Below are 14,869 nucleotides of genomic sequence, written 5' to 3'. Positions count from 1 at the left end.
TTTAGGTGTATTTTTGTGAACAGTTTTGTTGATTTAGTGGGGGTAATACTTCACATCCTTGAATATCCACAGAAATCAAAAAGCACCAGCCACTCTCGCTGTGAAGGATATCCCGAGCGAACTTTGCTCTGCACTACAGTAAACAAACATGGGTCGTAAAATCACGCTTCAGTGTCTTTCGAGAATCTTTGTGAGGAGCATATAATCCGTTGATCCATTGAAGTGAAGGTCCTGTGGGCAAAATAAATCTGAACGCAAATGGTGGTAAACACTTTTTAAATATATTGACCAACACCGAGAGGGCCCCTACTTATCGATTAGGGTTTGCATCCCAAGAATGATGTTTATGATGACTGTGTGCTAGACGATTTATAAAATGATGCTGATAGTTCCTTATTGCAAAATTACAAAATAATCCACTGGATTCTTCCGGGCGAATTACCTGAACAAAGACCCGCAATTCGTCTCTAAAAACCGGTGTGGCAACCCTAAATAGAAGGTTGAGAAGTTTTCTTTTTCTTTCAAATAATTACTTTCGATACAGTTGCGAAGACAGGAAATTCAATAAATCAAAAAAATCAATTTCATATTGACGAAATTTGAAGACAGCCTAATGACTTCTAATCAAATCATTTATTTTCCACATGTTTGCAATACCATCAAACCCATCAACTAACAGCTAGAATATCACGATAAGAATTTATTGTACAAATAAGAAATAAGACATATGAGCATCAAGTATCAGTTTCGGAGATTCGTGCAAGTAGCCTTTGCTTCAGTGTCTCCTGCAATGCATCCCACTTTGCCATCCGTTGCATAACCTTCGGTACTAGCTCAATCCGTTTGAACCTGTCAATCTCGGGACCATCACGCAGCTGAACTTCAGTTTCGAAATCGTACTCCGGTTCGTAGCCCAGTGTGCGTAAAAAGTGGTCGTACTGTATCGCACAGTAATTCCGGAAGGTCATATCCATCTCCAGGTTCCTTCGCTCCGCGCTGGTCATGGTGACATTCTCACCGAATGCCGTGCAGAATATTTTGTCTAGTTTCGTTACAACCGGAGGTACTACCACTACCGGTACGGGTTTCTTTTTGAGACGAGACCTCGGCAACTTTCCAGTTCGCGGAGGTCGCACATACGGTGGCGCCAGGCTGCGCTGTAGCTGGATCGCCACCAGATTGTGCCTATGATCCAGTTCAGCAGCACGTTGAGCCGCACGCAGCTTCTGTTTGCGCTGAAATCGAACCTTCTTTTCCACAGAGTGCAGTAGCTTTGGTGGTATCTTATCAAAATCCGCTAGCATCTGGGTGAATACATCGAATATGTACATGAAGCTTTCCGTGCCGGAAAACCGAAGGGCATTCTCGCGTTGATCCGGGGGCAGTAACTGTTTATAAAGAACGTACAGAAGCGTTTCAATCGATCTGGTTTGTTCATTCTCTACACAAGCTCTCAGCGGTTCCTGTGCAAGATCGTTGAACATATGTTTTAAACGTTTTGAACGTTCCTCGCACCTATCCGTTCTCTGCACTAAGTCTTCAATCGAATATCTCAGGTTTTGGATTGTTTTCTCATAGAACACGTTCACTTTGTGGGCTTCTTTTTCCGCACCCACTTTCACCCAGCTGAGCAAATTCAATCTACTCAGCAGAGTCATTGAATTGACATCCAATTCCGCTACTCCTTCCATTAAACTCGCACTATCCTCGAAGGCAGGATGCAACGGTTTATCTTTTTCGAGATACTCCTTTTCAAAAAATTCTTTAACCGCCCAGATATCGTTGGTGCCATCTAGATTACGAAGATTGACAACATCTCGCTTCGATATTGATTCCGGATATCCTTCTAGCTTTCCCTCCTCGTTCTTATGAATCCAATCATGCTCCTCTCGCCACTGCTTTGGCATTATCAAATACAGAAAATTTTGATACTTCAACCGCCTAAACCATATACTTTCTAGTCGTATAACTTGATTCCATAAACCGACCATCTGACGCTGGCAGTCACGATACTTCGCTTCCAGCCGAACGGTTTCCTCGTAGCATGGTTTAACCTTATCCAGCACTCGCATCGAAGAGCTAAACCGTTGCTGACGGATCACCCGTATTGCTTGTAGCAATTCCGCGGAACGCTCGTGAAGGTCCTTATGGTACTGTTTTTCAGCCTTCTCCACTTCGGTTTTCTCGAACAAATACTCCTTCCGATAGCACGTCTCGAACTGTCTCCTGGAATCATCGCGAAGCTTATGAATCGCATCAACTCTCATAAAATTACGAATCCTTGGCCGGTAAGTGGTTTCACTCCAATAATGAGCATCCAACTGGGTTGCCAACATCGACGGATGCTTATGTTTCACACCTAAAGTCTCCTTATCGAAGGGAACATCCTCCACCAGCAACCGTTTGCGCATCCCTTCCCTACCTCTCGTTCTGTGAGTGTGGAATCGATCCTTTGCTTGAGTCAAGGCTGCCATCTCTGCTGGAGTTCCGACGGCATACGGATTGTCGTAGGTAAGATCTGGTACTTCTGCAACACTCGGAACAACGAGCACCGATGTTGGTTCGGGTTCCGGCTGGGAAACTCCTGCCAGCGCCAGTCGGAACCACTCGAATGAAACTTTCTTACCATCTAGCATCAGATAGCTGCCGCTTTCTTCGCTCAGACTGTGGTACGAGGGAATCGAATCATCTCGCTGATCACTGGTACAACCTTCTTTGCGCCAGTCATGTTTGAGGTTTCCGAAAAACCGATCCTCTAGTATGGCAAGGAACTTCACTTTCAGTAGTTCGAACTTTTCGGAAATGGTAGCGATGCTGGGATCTTTAGCCGTTGATTCCCCATCCTCGGAGGTTGACATGTTGGTGTTCTTGCTATCGTACTGTGATAGTTTGCTGCATACCGTGGCTTGCTTTGATTTGAGGTTGCAACGATTTCCTCGATTGCATCGAATTACGAAACAGTCACCTGTAGTAAAGAGAAAAACCTTTATAAGCGCCTAAGAAAATCCCACTTGAAAAAAAAACTTTAAAAAACACCCTTTACGTGACCGTTATCTCGCTACACAGACCGTTGGTCTCGATTTTGAGAAGATTCTATGCGGCCTCCAATATGCCGATGCATCAGAAATATCAAACAGTTTTTACTAATTGTAAGAGCTAATACCTGAGCGAAAATATGTTTATTCCAATGACCATTACTAGAGCTTCCATTTCCTGACGGTTCTCAGCTTCCCGGGATTCGGTAAATAAATAATAAATTTCCCGGAAAATCGCGGGATCCCAGAAATGATGTAATGCGATCATTTTAATGCAAAGCACCTTCTTTGATAATCTTCAATGAAAAAATTGAGCTGCTTCAGGGTATTGTGCAGTTATTTCCGATCAAATCAGAAAATGTGATATATGGAATCTATCGCAGTAGGATCAGCATCATTCCGATTATCAAAATAAACTATTAAAAGAACTGTTAAAAAGTCTGATCAATCAGCGCATCGGTTGCAGAGATACCGTGCGCATCACTAACGCTACTGTAAGGAAATGCTTCGGTACAACAGCCGGCAAATTAATCCATTTTTGCATGAAAATATTAACATTATTAGCAGTGTTTTGAGTAAGGCTTGGACTATATACCTAAAAATCACGAAAACAGATCAGCGAGCCTAATGATATATAGTCCATTGATCTGCAAATCAGTTGGAAAAGCTCAATCTGCATTCACTGCTCACTCCAAATATTTGCGGTAAAGATATTTTCTACAGAATTTCTTTTGCAGAACCTAAGCCTTCTGGAATAAATTGAAAATCTTTTTTCCCAGGATTCCGGGAATTTGTTTCATCTTATCACTTCTAATCATTATGTTTATTTTATTCATACTATTCATTTTATTGATTTTTTTTAAATAGGACAACCACGGGCTATCCGGACCTACTTAAGCTAATCGCCCTTTTAGGTGGATAGATGTGAACAAATTTACCGGTCAAAGGTCCTAATTGTTAGTTTGAAACCTCAGCTACATTTTGTTGTACTTTCTTTGCTGTGGCGTGTGCAATGGTGTGAGCAGCCGCAAGTCGCTGGTTGACGGAATAGGAGGTCCGAATAGCCCCGTACGCTCATTTCGAACAAAAGTGGTGACCGTCTCGAAAATATCTGTGTTTTCACCCAAACAAAAATCATTCCATCAAATAGGAGCCTCAAACTTTCCAAAATACTTACCTTTTCTTTTTTTACTTTTATTTGTTGCTTTAATCACAGTTTTTCCATTATGATGTTTTTTGTTTGGAGAATGGCAAAAAAACGAAACACGTTGTATCTCCTTTCTACAAAGAACAAAGAATCAAATTCATCTGTCAAAATTAATGTTTCAGAATGGCGGTTCCAATAATGTGTGTGATAGTCAGAAAGTCTTACTATTTTCTGAGAAATCGAGGGGGTCCGAATTACCCCCACTGTCTTAATAGCCCCGGGTCCCCCTATATCCATATTACTAAATTTATTTACTTTATTCATTTTTTATTCATTTTCATCTATTTGATTCATTTCATGTCTCTACCTCATTTTATTCATATCATTTATTTTATAAGTGTTATTATTTTGTTGATTTTATAATTTTAATTAATTTGAAACATTCAATTCATTTGTTTCTCTTAATTCTTATAATTCATTTAGTTGTATTAATTTATTCAAATCAATTAATTCGTTTAAATTATTTAATACATTTATTTCATTCAATTAATTTAATTCAATTAGTTAATTTATTTCATTTAGATTCTTGGGTTCATTTATAGTTCATTTACAGTTCATTAATATTCATTATAGTTCATTTATAGTTCATTTATTTGAGTAAGGTTGTACGGCATGCAGTCTTTAAAGTAATCTGGACAGATTTTCTCTTTCTCTCCTACGTTTCGACAATTTATTTTTGTCTTCCTCAGCCATTGAACTCCAACATTCGTTCATTTAGATTTCATTTACAGTTCAATTATAGTTCAATTATAGTTCATTTATAGTTCATTTATACTCCATTTATAGTTAATTTATAGCTCATTTATTGAGTTCTACAAAATGACGACACGACTGAGCTGATGATGAATGAAGTTCATGTTTGACAATTCTCTGTGGTTTGTTTACCTTATCAGTTGCGCGAGTGCGAGTGCAACGGGTGCTCATCTGTTACATTCGAACTCATGTAGCTACCATGTAAACAAACCACCGTGAATTGTCAATCGAAGTTTTTCCAGCTCATTTTATGGGGTTATGTCAATTGGTGTAAATCCTAATAGTTCATTCACAGTTCATTTATAGTTCATTTATACCTCCCTTATCTAGTTCCTTTTTCTAGTTCATTTGGTCCGTTTAGTTCATTTAATTCGTTTAATTTAATTTATTTTATTAGTTTAATTCATTTTATATATTAACCCATTCATGCCCATGTTGTTAGTGGACAACACCATTTTTAAACAGCTATAACTTTTGGTTGAGCCAAAGTTTCCTCACAAATACAAGTAAGGCTAATAAATGGGATTATTCCCTTTCGTTTGAGTATCAACAGTTATAAGGATCAGCTATACAACTGAAGTTATTGCAATTAGTCTGATTGGATTCCGATGGAGCAGTGCTGCCAGGGACAGTTTATGCTTATTACGGAAAACGAATTTTTCAGATATCTTCGTCATGTTGCAATATTATGGTAAACTGATAAAACTTATCAATTTAGACTGTCTTTGGCTACGTTTTCCACGCAAGTGGACTATTGTAAATATTCTAGGAGAATTGTATTGATCATTAAAAGATAAAAAAACTGATCAGCTTCTAGCACTGCGACGGAAGCACCAATCTTTATGAAAAAAGCTTTTCGTGTTTCTTGGCCCCCCACTTTCAAGGAAAATTAGTTTTGAATCCCTATCTGCACTAGAAAAAAAGTTGGGCATGAAAGAGTTAAATTAACTTAATGCACTGGATTCATTACATTCATTTATTCATTTTACTCATTTTAGTTCATTTATAGTTCATTTACAATTAATTTTTAGTTTTTAGTTTAGTTCATTTATATTTCATTTATAGTTCATTCATAGTTCATTCATAATCCATTTATAGTTCATTTAGAGGTTTATTTATAGTTCATTTAATTCGTTTAGTCCGTTTAGTTCATTAAATTCGTTTAATTTAATTTATTCACTTCGTTTAATTCGTTTATTTGATTAAATTAATTTAATGCATTAGATTTATTTATTCATTTTACTCATTTCATTCATTTTGTTCATTATATTTATTTGGGACATTTTTTCCATTTCATGAATTTTACAGTGTCTTCATTTAATTTACATTAATATTAAATCTGTTCCATCACTTCATTTATTCATTTCATCCAATTTGTTCTCTTGACTCAATTTAATTTATTCTATTAGTTTTGTAACATTACTTGAATTTTTTAATTTTTTCTTTTAATGAGCTGATTTATTTATTTCATTAAATTAAATTGGGGAGGATACCTCGGGAACAACTTAAAATATTTTGGTATGCGGGGTGGATGAAGGGCATGTGGATGTATGGAAGGTCTGAGAGAGTTGGAGGGGGGAGGGTGAGAAGGTTGTGAGGGGTGTGAGAGGGGTGGATGGGAGGTGTAACACCCAACTTCCTATTTTACCTTCCATTTGAGAATAGATTAGTGAAAATTGGTTCAGTGCTCACCGAAGTGCTCAGAACCTCCGAAATTTGCGATAGTGGACAATATATTCACCACCAGTGATCTAGACCAGCGAATCGAAGTAAGTTGATGGTCATTTCAATAGATTTTTAACCTACGAGGTATTACGATTGTTCCAGTTTATATGAGAAATCCCTATGTAACTCCAGAACCCAAAGTCAGAACTGAATGAAATTCAAAAGCAGTCAATGGGAGTATAATATCTTTCAATTGAAATTAAGCCTGTGAAATTCGGTTGAGAGTTTGCTGGAAAATACGTGTGACATTAGCTCAGGAACTTGGCGAGTTCCCCGAGGGCATCAAGAACCGTCACAGGTGGCCAATGTGGTCAAAGCTACTTTGATTGGTCATTAGTGATCTAAACCCGCAAATCCAACTAATGTTGGACCTATTTGAATATGTATTACATCATTCAGACACCATGGTGTTATCAGTTCATATGGGTATTTGGCAGCGCTGCGAAACTTCAAAATCAGTTACTTATTTCTGCTTGTATTTACCGAAACCAACATTTAGATTAACCGCCTCTCTCATTCATTGACTTTCCAACTGACTGAAATTTCATGCAGAATCGAATGCTTGAGTGTAGAGGAAATATAATTTCCTTCACCAACCAAAGCATTCATTTGTAATTTTGTGGACAGTTTTAAGGCAGAAGTTGGCATCTTCTACATTTTCGAGCATAAATAAACTGCGTAATTTATATCTCGTGCACTTTTGCTCAATAATCCCTCTCATAGGTAGAATAGAAATAAAATTCAGTTTGCTTTTGAAATCGAACTTTTCAATTATGAAGGTTTTTTACTCATTTTAAATAAAAATGTTTTTTTCACAAAAAAAATCGCTTAATTGTTAAACTATCTCGAAAACCCAACGTAGGGGCTAGGTATTTTTTACAAAGAATGTGTATGCAAAGTTTGAAAGAAATCGGTTAAGTAGTTTTTGAATGGCAAGTGACACCGCAAATCATGTTTTTTCCAGAAACGTTGTACAAAAAGCTTCGTCACCGAGTCGTTTGTCGTTATTTTTATATAGAAAAATAACAGAATGTTATTGAAATGATACACTATAATGTACGAAAGTTTTGATAAATTCGCTTCACGGAAAGTTCTTAAAATAATAAGAAATTATAAGAAAATGCCACAAATTTGTATCGTTTGGTGTGGTGTGAGTCAAAGTGCTTATAATAGTATAGTGTGTGAGTGTGCGTGCAAGTGTGAAAATTGAAGACATTTCATCAACATCGCAGCTGATTCTCAGATTACTGGGTCAGTGAAATAACTACCAAGAATAACCTACTACGTAATTACATTACTATATAAAATAAAAAGCTCAGTGTTGTTTTAGAAGGTGTGCGTAGAAAACAAAATCGGAATCCGATTTTCCAATACATTTTTCCTTGCCCGAACAATCACGAATTTGTCGAACGTCTAATGATAAGGAAATAATAACAGGATTCAATTCATGGTTGAGACACCACCAACGCAACAGAAACAAAAAAAAACTTGTTACATTTCAGCATTGCCTTACATGACAGTGAAATGCAGCCAATAAACAGCAAATTTCCACCAATCAACATAGCATGTATTGAAATTTTTTCAACAGCTTCGCAAGTTTTCCAACGGTTATGCTCATCTTTACACGATTCCTGGAAAAGCAGCACACATTCGCTCCCTCATAATTTTCCATTCGAAGGCACACCGTCCCAATCGACAAATTAGCAAACAATATACCATTGTAAGCGAGAAGCCCGGCTATGATGAGCTACATTAGCTGTATAGAGTGTTTCATCAGAAGAAGGGGGTGAAGTAGTATGCACTTTCTGAAGCCTCTCCGTCATAATTAGCAACAATTATGCTGTTCAACAGAACAGCCTTCGCATTGCACCGGTGCGCGGTATACCTCACTCATCACCATTCATCGACGTAATGAGAGCATATAAATACTAAACAAGCAGTTTCAATTGTGCCTAGGAAAAATGGCTGCCATTAGTCAAAATGGCGACTCCGAGCAGTCATTTGTACCCACTGATAGGAAGTATTATAGCTCCCATCCCATCAACGGGTGAAAATATTAATATTAAACTAGCTCATTAAATATTAATTATCAGCGAACAACGCACTGCAGCTGAGGTGGGAAAAGTAAGTCCCCCAACGAACTCTAGGATGATGATTTTGGTTTGAATGGATGAACCTCCGCCCAACTGGTATTTTTAATCACATTAACTCAGTACCACTGAATAATTTTATGAGCTCTAGAATTAATTGAACTCGTTCAATTTCCCATCAGGTGTTCGGAGAGAAATTAATTAAATTTAATGAACGACGCTTGAGGGGGCTCAGAATCCTTCCAGATAACCGCAAAAGCCTCTATTACACCGAAGCCCGGTTGATGATTTCGGAAAAGTGAAAAATCTCCACGCGAATGGATGGATGCCGCAAATAGCGCTCGCATTAGTGACGCTGATTTACGTGAAATTATAGCCCCTTAAAAACAGCGCCTCCGATCGACGTTTATAGATAAAATAATTACTGCACACCCCAGCGGGACGGGGGCAATCGGCGGTGGAGATACTCGAGCAAGTCAGTAAAACAACATTTATTAAATTTTTCGTTTCGATATAGTATTTCAATAAAAATTCCTTCGGCTGTAAATAGAGTATCGCACAAACACACGCATTGCTGCTGCAGTGCAGTTTCGTTGCACCATCATGCGAGACCAGAAGTGCATGTAGCTCAGTACAAAACCGCATACTTTACCACCACAGCAACGAGGGCGCCGGTGTACGCACGAAGTCCGCTTGGAGTCGTTTCGTGTAGTTAGTCGATAGGTATACGTGTGCCTTTGTGACGTTGGTGAAACCGCAGGATAACTCATATCATATGCCTTTGACGATGGGTGGTATGTACAGCAGGGTGGTGGTTTGGAACAAACATTTTACAGGTGGACATGAATTAATAATTTACTACAATTCACAGGCTGCGACCGAAAAGTATACACATAATAAAGAGCTGCAAATTAAGAGCCACCCTAATAGAGAAAATATGACCTGTCGTATTTTGTTGGCCACACATAGTGAAAGAGCCTCCCTAGAAAGGAGCGTATCACTTTTTATTTAACAGAAGCTTCCAAAGAGAGGAACAAGACTTAGTTATTCGTGTAATTCAGAAGCTCACCAAGCCATAACCATCGGTCGATCCAAAACCAACAACAGTAGGAGACGACAGAGAGGAAGCAAACCTAGCGAATAATTTATGAGACTATTTAACGAATGCCATTAGCTAACACCCAAAGCTTACCAAAGGTACCTTCGCACGATGGATCGGGCAAGAAAATTAATATTATTCGTAATTTTTTTATTCTTTATGGATGTTTCCGTCACTTTGCTTTTTTTCCTTGATCATTTGGTTTAATTCATCTACAAGATTGTTTATCAACTAAGCAATCCAGCAAAAACAAATAGCAATGCGGTGCAATACGTCAGATATCGTATGTTTCAACCCCAACCAGAAAGTTGAAGCCCTGCGATTGCATTGTACGCTTAAAGGGCGAACACGAAATTATTGCGACACATTCAATAGGGCATAACTTTTTTACCATTGGGTAAAAATTAACCAAATTTTGCACACTTTCTCATTGATGTGTATTGTTTACATGCTGTCACTCGATGTCGTGTTTTTTGATTCAACGAAAATGGAGGTGAACCAACGCGAGTCGAGAGAAAAAATTCTTTCCAAACACCTGAAATTTCCTGACCTGTCGCACCGGCAGTTGGGAAAAATGCGATTCCAGGAGCGGTTGACGTTGGACCACGGCAAAGGAGCTGGAAGAAAACCGGGACCGGAGAACAAAAAGACGGAAGGAAAGGTGAAGCGGATGATTAAAGCAAATCTCAACGTCTCAAGGCATGTCGCAGAGCTACGTCCAGAATGCAAAGAAGAGAGCTGGACTACATACATACAAGGTACAGAACTTCCCATACCGCGATGAGCGGCAACAATCGACGGCTAAAACTCGGGCACGGAAGCTCTACGAGAAGGTGTTGACAAAATATGGCTGCTGTGTGATGGACGACGAAACGTATATAAAAGCCGATTTTAAGCAAATTCCGGAGTTGGAGTTTTTCACCGACAAGAGCAAGTTCTATGTGGACGACAAATTTAAGAAGAAGAAAATGTCGAAGTTCGCCTCCAAGTATCTCATTTGGCAGGCCATCTGCTCTTGCGGACTGAGGAGTGAGCCTTTCGTGACAAAGGGCTCAGTAAATGGCGAGATCTACAAATCTGAGTGTCTCGAGAAGCGCCTTTTGCCGTTCTTGCAACAGCACGACAAAGCTCCGCTATTTTGGCCAGATTTGGCATCATGCCACTATGCTAAAAGTGTCCTGGAGTGGTATGAGGCCAATTCTGTCCATTTTGTTCCAAAGAACATGAATCCGCCAAACTGTCCGGAGCTGCGCCAGGTGGAGCAGTACTGGGCAATGATGAAGCGGGAACTTCGGAAGAGCAAGAAGACAGTCAAAGACGAGAAGGACATTTTAAGAAAATGGAAAAAACTGAGAAACTGGTACCGGATGACACTGTAAAGACTTTGATGGAGGGCATCAAGCGAAAATGCGTTCAATTTTACACTCAAGGCTCCATCGATTAACTTTTCTTTTGATTTTTGAAGTAAATGTATGTATAAAACTAAAAAATAACATCATTACACGTACTACGTTTCGATGCAGGGTTCGCATCATCTTCAGGGGACAAATCTACTCATTCATTCCTTGTTAAGTGGCTTTTCTATGCATACTGTATTTACAAAAAGGAGTGGTGGGTGGTGCATGGGTGTTCGCTTAGGTCTGGCTTAGTATGGCGGTTCTGAACTAAACTTAACAAGGAACGAATGAGTAGATTTGTCCCCTGAAGATGATGCGAACCCTGCATCGAAACGTCGGTGTAATTCATAACATAATTCGTTTTAATCCATAAGAGACTGCGTAGCCGAAATTGAGATCTGTTTGAGTACGTTACAGTAGAATTCTTCAATCAATAACTACATATTCTTTATCATACCTACAAGTTTGCAAAAAAAATTCAAAAAAAAAAATGAAAATGACGGATGTACAAACGATCTCCCAAAACTATCATTTGAGACACAATACAAAAATTGCTTATAAATTAGCTGGACTCCGTGTATCAAATTATCAAAACATATAGTATAAGCTGTTTCTCGCAGATTTTGCCACATTATCTGAAGAGAATGGATGAAAGCGCGGCAAGCAAACGTGGCAAAAATTTATTCAGCTTTTAACTCCGAATTTGTGGTGATAAAAATACATGTTTATACATCAAACAATTGCAATTAAAATAGGCTACAATTTAGGGAAGAAAAATCTTTAAAATTCATTGGGTTTATATCATTGCATAGAATTCAAAGATATCGGCGGAATAAATAATTTAATGAAGAAATTTCTTCTTACTTAGATTACTTTTTTAATATTTTAGTTGTTACTTTATTTAATTGAAAAAAATGACATTAAACATTGATTAAAAATGTCTATAATTGTTTTTGAGTACATTCAGATTTTATTTCGATAATTTAATTTAATAAACTAATAAACTAAAAAAATGGTTAAACATTTAAAAGCTGTCCGAAATTTTAGATTGGGAAACAATTGCATTTTCTGATAAAATGGTCTATAGAAGCTTAATTGGTTATTGAATATCAGCAAAATGCAATCTTCATAGGGTATGTGCTGGTATATTCGCCAGTAAAACACTTCAGATTCCTGTAGAGAAAGGAATAGAAATCAACAAATACGTACCTCCAGGACAAAAACATTTTTAGAGCGGCAGTATTTCCATGGGCCAAATAGGATTGAAAAAAAGTAATTGACGGTGACTAATTTAATTAAATATTAATTTTGGAAGTGTATTGTCTGACCAATACACTGAGAACCATTGTTTTAAGCATCATAGGGACTTTGGGAAAAGTGTCTTAGCCAATATCTTATAGTTGTCAAATCATATCAACATAAAATAAAATTCCTCCAGGAATTACTATGAACTCTTGTTGAAGAGATGTTCCGAAATATGGCTTAGTGACAATTTTCAAATAGGAGCGAAGTTTGAATAGGTTGATTGTTTACGAAACATAGAATTGCTCGCTGAAAATTTGCATGCATTTCAATATTTGAATGGGTGACGTCCAAAAGGAACTAACCCACATTTTTTCCGATATTGAATTTTTTGCATTATGAATAGTTGTAAGTAAACCATGTTTGCTGTTATTTGAGAAATCTGAAAATAATTTGTTTGGTATTAACAATCAAAGTTGACCATGGAGTACTAGATGGCAGTGTGTCTTTGTGTCTTATAAAAACTCGAGATTTCTTGTTCGCTTTCCGAGGTTTTAAGAAAAAGTAGTTTATTAATTCGGTACTTGAAGTGTTTGGTTGCAGCTTATATATCGACGAACTTGGTATAAAACCGATTTTATTTGGATTACGCTTCACGTTGACGTTTCGGTCCAAACAGTAGTTCCTGAAGGTGAGTGCCGCTGAAATATTTATGATGTATGGCTATTTTCTATTTCAAATGTGTTTCTTGCGCTAATACGCATTTTTCTATGATTTCAGTCAAAATGGTGTGTCTGCATTGAAAATTGACCGAGAAATATGAGATCAAGAGAAAAACGGCACACAGCGGGTGGAAAATAAATGGCATAATTTATTATCTTTCGTTTTAGGGTTACGGTGTGTTCAGAAAAGTTCTTATAGCATCTAGCGCTTTATTCAATTACATCAATCTAATTCAAAATTCAGTCGCTGGGGCGGCGCTGTTATCATCTTTTTAATAAAGTTAGGTACAAATATAGTGTCTTCGAGGTCAAATACAATTCGAGATATAGTTCGTTTTTGAAAATATGATCTGCATGCTAATTTTCGCCGAAAGCTTGCTTGTTTTTTCTAATTGTGTATCATTATTCAGCATATTGCTCCACTAGATACTGGAAACTAATTACAATGTATGAGAATATCTAAGACATTAAATCGTTGAAGAATTTGTTAATTCCACCTGCTTCCAACCCAGATCTCTTCTGGATAAACAATTCAAGATTTCTTAGCGACTAACTAATGCATATTTAGTAACAGAAACTATCCGGAATTGATTTACGGAACTCTGTCAAATTAGTGAAGTGCAAACAACATTTTTCTCGGAAAGTAAAGAAATATGCTGAACAATGATACACGATTAGATTAATAATAAGCAAGTTTTGGGTAAAAACTAAATTTAAAGAATATGTTATAGCTATGAATATATATATTCTTAACTGAAACCTTAAATACTCATTAATCTCAATTTTAATTATAAATTGAAAACCGCATGGGCTATAATGATTGCATATTTGGTTGCAGAACTTTCCGCAGCTCTTCTACGGTATTCAAATGCGACGCGGTTATATACTGTCAATTTATTTGAGGCCGAACGATATTTTTCACAATGATCGTGTACTTATTTCCACTTTCCACACACAGCAGATTACAAAATTACGTAGAGAAGAAATACGCTGAACAATTAAACAAGAATAGAAAAACCTATTTTAATCCACCTAGCGGTGCAATTGTGCCTTTCTCAATTATGAATCACGAGAATGTGTGCGTTGTTTATATTCATTAAAAGAGTTCGAGTTCTAAAATTTTGAAAAAAAAACAGCCACGGTAATATTGAACTGAAAAACCTGTTTTAATCCACCTAGAGGTGCAATTGTGCCTTTCTCATTTCTCCAAACTATGATTTAATAGCTGGTTCGTACAATATAACTTTATGGAAATGTCTTTCATTCTTATTACACTTGGTAAGTATATATAAGAGCACCTTTTTGCATTCATCGCGGTATCGGTTTGAATCGGAGTTTTCTATGTGATCGACCTCCACAACCCGTAACTCCGGTGCTGGAAGTCGGATGGAGATGGAATTTAATATCAGTTTCTGGGGACGCAACACCTTTCATTTGAGACTAAGTTGAGCAAATCTAGCCATTTTCGAGAAACCAATATAACCGTTATTCTGACTTTGGATGCTTCCGGATCCGTCGATGGTGGCCAGTGTGGCCAAAGAGAATTTGAATGACTGTTGGGGACCTAGATCTATAAATTCAACAGTTGTGTTTACATTT

General features: G+C 37.6%; 2 protein-coding genes across 3 annotated transcripts in view; one reads left to right on the top strand and one right to left on the bottom strand.

Moving 5' to 3' along the window:
* LOC131678530 (protein vestigial) overlaps positions 1-14,869 on the top strand; it is a 164,790-nt gene that overhangs the window by 27,583 nt on the left and 122,338 nt on the right. The gene's annotated exons all lie outside the window — the stretch shown is intronic.
* LOC131678527 (uncharacterized) lies at positions 697-2,868 on the bottom strand. Its single transcript, XM_058958735.1, has one exon. The coding sequence runs from the start codon at positions 2,856-2,858 to the stop codon at positions 735-737; it is 2,124 nt and encodes a 707-aa protein (XP_058814718.1). The 5' UTR covers positions 2,859-2,868; the 3' UTR covers positions 697-734.

The sequence above is a fragment of the Topomyia yanbarensis genome, chromosome 2, assembly GCF_030247195.1.
Source record: "Topomyia yanbarensis strain Yona2022 chromosome 2, ASM3024719v1, whole genome shotgun sequence".
Classification (NCBI taxonomy): Eukaryota; Metazoa; Arthropoda; class Insecta; order Diptera; family Culicidae; genus Topomyia; species Topomyia yanbarensis.
The sequence above is the reverse complement of the archived record's forward strand: the minus strand, read 5'-3'. Positions and strand labels throughout refer to the sequence as shown.

Bases quoted from the DNA above. Each gene is read 5' to 3' on its own strand.
- LOC131678527 (XM_058958735.1), bottom strand. From the start codon at position 2,858: ATGTCAACCTCCGAGGATGGGGAATCAACGGCTAAAGATCCCAGCATC.